This window comes from Malania oleifera, chromosome 9, assembly GCF_029873635.1.
Source record: "Malania oleifera isolate guangnan ecotype guangnan chromosome 9, ASM2987363v1, whole genome shotgun sequence".
Taxonomy (NCBI): Eukaryota; Viridiplantae; Streptophyta; class Magnoliopsida; order Santalales; family Ximeniaceae; genus Malania; species Malania oleifera.
Window position 1 is genome coordinate 16,499,569 of NC_080425.1, and position 7,247 is coordinate 16,506,815.

General features: G+C 33.9%; 1 protein-coding gene across 1 annotated transcript in view; it reads left to right on the forward strand.

The window, feature by feature from the left end:
• The window catches only part of LOC131163855 (uncharacterized), a 58,798-nt gene extending 55,664 nt beyond the window's left edge, over positions 1–3,134 (forward strand). Inside the window, exons 10-13 of the mRNA XM_058120659.1 lie at positions 423–476; positions 568–660; positions 957–1,023; positions 2,718–3,134. Of these exons, the coding sequence (XP_057976642.1) occupies positions 423–476; positions 568–660; positions 957–1,023; positions 2,718–2,809 (306 nt within the window). The 3' untranslated portion in view covers positions 2,810–3,134. The remainder of the gene's footprint in view (positions 1–422; positions 477–567; positions 661–956; positions 1,024–2,717) is intronic.
• The last annotated feature ends 4,113 nt before the right edge of the window (positions 3,135–7,247 follow it).

Below are 7,247 nucleotides of genomic sequence, written 5' to 3' on the forward strand. Positions count from 1 at the left end.
GCCTGTATGCCACTTTAAGTAAATCTAAAAGAAACTATTTATTTTTTGGGAATAACTTGGGTGAAGTTACTAACATTCAGTTTGTCCCTCTAAAAATGACACACTGAAAATTGTAATAGTTGGACCCACTTGCAAAGAAGATTCCTTTCTCAGCCCACATGACATACTTCTGTGGTTTCATTGAGAAAAATACATGATTGGATGTAGGGAACTTCACCTATATTATTCCCTTATTTTTATTTTCTCCCCACTTTCTGTTGCATCTTGAAGATTCATTTTATTATTTAGTCCGTAAAAAAATTATAGTTGTTCCTGGGTTTCACTCTCTCTCTCTCTCTCGTATTTGCTTTTCTACACATGCATTGTTTGTTAAATGTCCAGAATTGAGAATCTCTGGTGAGTTCTTTTTGTTTATTTTCTAGGTTGTGCCCACAATATACACAGACATTAGAGGCCGCACTGTCCAGTCAAACCAGGTACCAATGCACGTTTTGTCTCTGAACTTTTGCTTGTTCATTTTGTTACTCATTGGATGCTCTGAGATGCACCGGCTTTGTTATTTTGCAGTTCTCCGTGACCGAGAATTTTAGGAATTCAGAATTTGCTCACTCTCAGTCACCTCCTGGAATTTTTTTCTTCTATGACCTATCTCCAATTAAGGTTGGATTCTCTGTCCATATATATTCAGTCAGTTGAAAACTTTTGTAGGAGTCTCTTGTGATTCTACAGATGCTTATTCTGCTGTCATTTATTCTCTCTCTTTCTTTTCCTTTTTTCTTTGTTACTTATCAATAGATGTGATTCATTTGGTTGACTATACTGTAGGAACAGCTGTTTATATTTATGTACAAAATAAAGATTTTTCACGTATTATAATTTAATGAGAACTCGAGAAATCAGTTGCCTTATTTTTCAGATCATCTCATATATATATGTTTTACATTTCCATGTTGTAGGTGACCTTCACAGAGGAACATGTTCCATTCTTACACTTCATGACAAACGTATGTGCTATAATTGGAGGTATGAGGAACATGTACCATCTATTCTCTCTCTCTCTCCCCTCCCCTCCCCTCCTCTCCCCTGCACATCCCTTATTACTCAATGTGTGCTTCAAACTGATTGGGAAATTCACTCTTTGCATCAAAGTAATATTCTTCGATTCCAGGGCTTTTTATTGGATGAACATGAACATGTGCAGTTTTATGGGGCGGTAGATTACAGATGTTCTGTTGATGACTTTGGATTGATCGAATAATTTGTTTACAATTCCCTAGTGTATTGGAACTTTTTTTTACCGCAAAAGAAATAAACTAAGGAGAACAGAGAGGTACAACATAGGAGAGGACTAGAAATCCTTGTAGCAGAAAATGCAAAAGAAAGCAAAAAAAAACCAAAAAAAGGAAATAAAAACGAAGCAAAAACTAAGAAAACCCACTTTAAGTTCTTCACGCTATAATTGATAGAGCTGTGTCATCTTTAGTTCCCTTTGACCTGTAGTTGAGCTAGATCCATCCTCCAGGGAGGCCATAAGAAATATTCCCAAGAGCGTCAAAATGTTGGAAGAATACAACCCCCCCGCCCCCCCCCTCTTTCCCCATTTCTTCATGCATTTGATTTCCTCCTGTATCTAAGTCAGACTTAGAGCAATTATGAGATTCCTCAACGTAAAACTTTCAAGCATCATCCAAGTGTGTTAGGTCTTGTTATCGGTCAATTTGATTAATTAAACTCATTTTGGATGCATAAAAACTTCATGTTGGGAAAGGAATATTGATTGGCTCATGCAATAAAACATGGTGTGGGTGTTTATGGCCAAATTCTACTTACTTGGTGGGACACTTGTTTGAGGCCCAATTAATTTATTTTTATTGAAAATCAGTTGAGGAAGAGAAGTTTGGAACAATAGAATTAGAAATGCGTGAGGTCAAATTTAGGATTCTGCTGCCTGCACTAGTTGGATGGACACTAGCCGGTCTGCAGAATTTCTTTTCCAGCTTTTGACATTTGAATGGTCGTCTTCTATTTTTCTTGGCCACTGGATGGATCGTTCATGATTTCTTTTAGCCTTGAAGTGCCTTTGATGCGTGCAAAACTCTCAAAATGCCAAGTATTTGTCCCTCATGGAGCAGATATAGAACTTGAAACCCCAAGGGCGGACCCCCAGCATTCATTGGTGGCATTAATGACTATTCAGTTGCTCATAGTAGGCACTTAAAATATACAAGCTTTTTATGTGGTAGTTTTTAAAGCTCCTCGCTCACTTATTTCGCCTGCTCAGTTGGGGCCTTACGAAATGAGTTGCTGAAAAGATAACCGCACCTCCTTCATGGATGGCAACTGATGCAGGATAGTAGGGGTTTATGGGGAGGAGAAGAGAAAGGAATTAGGAAGGAGCATGATCTCAGCACTCTAATTTATGAGAATCACTACAACGCAAGAAAGTTACAAATAAACTGCTAGAGGTTTATTTATTTACAAGCTCACCCTACATACACCTGAGCCTAACTAATAATTAAATTAAACAATGTTGGGTTTAGGACCCAAATATCTTTGACCCCTTTCTTTGATATTGATCTCCGAACTGGGTCAGAGTAATCAAACTAATGACTTGCTTCCATCCTACATTAGTAGCCTTTTATGTAATTCCGTCCATCACCATGGACAACCTTTTAAGAATGTAATTCCTTTTTCTTTTTTTTTTGTCTTTTTTGTAGGTATTTTCACAGTTTCTGGAATAATTGATGCAGTCATATACCATGGTCGAAGGACAATCAAGAAGAAGGTACAACTTGGAAAGTTCGGCTGATTTGTGTACCTTGCCCTAGTTTTTGGGTTGGCTATTGTGCAAATTCATCTGGATCGGATGGCGGTTTTTTTATTTTTTAGTTTTTTTTTTCCGGGGGAAGGTGGCGGGGCAGAGCAAGATTAGAAGTGTGATTAACGGGCAAGATTGACTCACAATTTCATATTTGTTTTTGCACCTTGCGATTTCATATTTGTTTTTGCACTCCTATTTTTTTGTCCACTCAATGTAGTTATTTAGTCTAGTTCCATGTTGAAACATGCTAGAAATTGTATTCCTTTCCTTCTCTATTTAAATGCTCCATCATGAAGTTCATGCCTTCTCTTTATATCACAGGTAGGGTAAAATCCGCAATATTCCCGAGTTTTCAAAAAATAACACTTCACCCTTGTGTTTCCAAAGACTACCAAAGAACCTCTGAGTTATAATTTTATTGATAAAATGAACCGTTAGTCAATTGCTATGTATATGTGAAAAAAATTAATTATAGTCATAATAAAATAATATTTTAAAATAACACATGTTTAATAAATTAAATTTTAAAAATTGATCAACATAATTCTTAAAAATTAACTAAGCGATTTGAAGATCTAAGTGATTCTCAAATCAACTAATTTATCCAATTTTATTGCTTTAGATCAATCAACTGGCATTACTATAATAAAGAAAAGTAATTATTATTTAGATTTTAATATATATATATATATATATATATATATATACCTAATAATTATAATACTACAAAACATTTGTTAGGTGTAATTTTCATAGAAATTTAATGACAAAAAAAAATGAACTAAAATTTCAAGTTTTTTTTTTTAAATTAAAATTATAAAATTAGATGTTAATTTTTGCATGTGTAAAGGACAAATACTAAATGGATAAAGAAAATTCAAATTTATATTAATTGGTTGATCATTGTTCAAGACAATTTACTGACGTTTTCTAATTTTACACAAATAAAAATACATTTCAATATTTTTAAATTCAAGTAACATATCAAGTATGGTGTTTTAAAAAAACAAAAACCAAAATTACAAGTTTTATTTTTAAAATTAAAATTATAAAATTAGATGTTAATTTTTGTGTGTGTAAAATACAAATGCTAAATGGATAAAGAAAACTCAAATTTATATTAATTGGTTGACTATTGTTCGAGACAATTTATTGATTTTTTTCTAATTTTACACAAGTTGCTCTATTATTAAATATGATATTCAACTAAACACAGAAAAAGTAAGCCACAATTTGATCAAGTAACTGATCTGAGTTGATTTTTAAAATTATATTTTATTTGTTAAAGATACATTTAGTTATATAATTTCCATGAAAATTATAGAGTAAATATTTTGTAACAATATAATTATATAATTTTTTAAAAAAAAAAATAGTAATATTATTTATTTACTTTTCATAATTTTAATTTTTTTAAATAATAATTTAATTATATTATCAAACTTAAGTCAATTGATTGATCCGATGTAGTCCTAGGTGTTCAATTCACTCCCAAGTTTAGTTTTCAAAATATATTGTAATTAGGTGACCAATTTTTCTAACTTTATTTATTAGATTAAATCATTCTTATAAAATTTATTTTATCAAAATAGAGTGCAAAGGTAAACGTATCATTTTATTAAAGATAAAAAAAAAAAAAATTTTTTGCTAAACTTAATAATGTCAATTAACGGAAGATTCATTTTATTAATTAAATTAAACTTCAGGTGAGTTTTGTGATTACTTCAACAAGGATAGTATCATATTCTAAAAAGGAATTTTACCCTTTATAGGTACGCCCATTTGGAAATATTTGAATGAGCTAAAACAATAGGCTCGTGCAGGAATGATGGTAACTGGTAATTGTCATCCCAGAGTCTTTTTAAGTTTTCAGAAATTCAGCAGAGTTGCAGTCTCTCTCTCTCGTGTTCATCGAAGAGAGGAGCCAAGCTGAGCAATGCTCCAAGATGCTTTAGCCAGAGACCATGTTGAAGGACGACCCAAGAGTAAATATGATAGTGCCTGTCCAGCACAACTCTCATAACCTGAGACGTCCTCTCCATTCACAGGCAAACTCTAAATTCTCTGGTTAACATAGTCTAGTAGCCATCCTCTAGAAGATCGATCGGATGACCGTGGCTTGAAAACTCCTCCCTGAGCTAGATGAGGAGGCGGCATTCGGTTTGGGCGCATATCCTTCTAATTGCTCCCAATAAATAGGCATCTGCTCCCCTATGCCTCGACACTCCGAACCCTCTCTTATTCTTTATCCCAGAAGTTCGATGAGTCTAATTTGAAAAGTGTTCTCTATCACGGCCCGTAATGACACGAGCTCGCGTGGCAGGACCTTTCTAGATACAACAGTATGGGGCCTATCATGCTGTATCCTGTGAACCATTGTGGCATGGGTCCGTATCATCACGGCGCATAGCGTGACTTATGTATTGTGCCTTCTAGAAACCCTTTTGTAGAAATTTCTTTATGGTAATTTGATAGACCATAGAAGAGTTAAGATTGCAATATCCTCTGTGGGGATATCCGCCTCCTTTTCATCTCCCAAAGCAACTCAACTTCAACATGTAGATATCTTTGAGAATGATGGCTTTGGGAGGTAATGCATACACCCATGATTGACAATAGTGGAGCAAATTGAAGATGACGAAAGAAAAAAGTGAGCTCAAGAAGCATTATGAAAAAGTTACCTGTGCGAGGATAGCTGCTGGCACCGGGCCAGTCCACCCTTACAAATATTTGAACATCAGAAGCATTTGTTTTCTTTTTTTGGTTATAATGATCTGCGAGACTCTTTAAACATTTGATTAATTTAATTTTTAATTTAAATAACAAGGTTTAATCTCAATTAAAAATTTATAATCACAAGACTCAAACTTTATGATCTAATCAAGGGAGCCTTGAGTTTAGCAACTAAATCAACCTTGGGAAAAAATCAAAAGCAACTTTTTTATCTCTGCAAAAATTATCTTGGCACAAGGATAGAGGTGAGTTTAAAACAATCTCTCATCTTTTTCCATTGTTGGTTTCACTTCTCTTTTGAGTTCTTGTCTCGTAAAATATTTATTCCTAAGGATAGAATGAAATGAATTGACAATAAAATGAAAATTATATAGAAATATAATAATTTATAAAGAGGTCACATTTCTATTATCCTATCTCAATATGAAAATAATAAATATGAAATTCAAGAACTTCAAGCTACAAATGGATTTTCCATGTAGTGTATATTAACAACTTTGCCTGATCTTGAAATTAGCCCAATTTTGGCTCGTATTTAAGAGGTTTCTTTTTTAACTAAGACAAGCATTCAACAGGTTCTTGCCAAATAACTCATATTCATATTATTGTAGGCACCAAAGCTACCTACCGTCCCCCATCAATCATATGATAGACGGTAAAATCCTCAATCCAAATCCTAATCATCAATCTCGATCCAAATCCTAATAGATGATTTTTGAAAGAGTTTTAACTTGATTAGGGTTGGCCCAACCCCATTCTTAGTTGGCTCTTGCTTCCACCACATATTAGCCGCAAAAAATACTCCTTTGTTCTCTTACACTCCTTTCTCTCCCAACCCGACAAGTTGAATCAAATAGTCTAGCGATTTAAGTGGATCGTCAATCTATATTCAACCCACAATTTAGATAGGATGACAATTAACAAATAATTCGTCATTCGCCACATAATACACTAATGAGGAAGAGTGAGTTAATTACTGTTGGGATAGTAAAAGTAGAAGTAGACTTCAAATAACTTGAAATGAGATAGTGAATAAGGATTTAATAATCATGAATTTGTCAAAAGAAATGATTCATGATCACATAAATTGACGAAAAATATTCGTATGACCGATTCCACCTAATGAAACTTAAGGTTTGATTTTGTTATTTATTGTTATTGTAGTTGGTAATTTATTTCGTGACATCATTGCACAAGTCAAATCAAATAATCTATGACGAGTTAGAGAAATAATCAAATAAACAAATTGCAATCCATATTTAATTCATTCAATATGCAGGTCAAACTTAAATTGGTTTAACTGAATCAGACAATTCACATTGATGAATTTTTATGTATTTTGCCAAATCACCCACCACATATCATCACCATGTTATGTGGGCTAGCAAATTCAATTTTCTCTTTAGCCATTTCCCAACACAGTGACATGCTTCCTCCTATTAGATGTCAAAAACATACATCCTGAGGGAATCCTATTGAAACCAACTACAATTCTATCTAAAACTCCCACACCCCCCAAACATCTAGACTTGACACCTCCTAAGGGCTGCCCCATTGCTCTCTCTAGGCCCTTTTAGTCATCCATTACTTGTAGGGTGGGATGAAGTGGGGAGGGGTGTTCGAAAATGCAACCTGAACAAACAATAGAACGGCTACAATAGATCTGCAAACCCTAACCAAAACCCCTACTCCC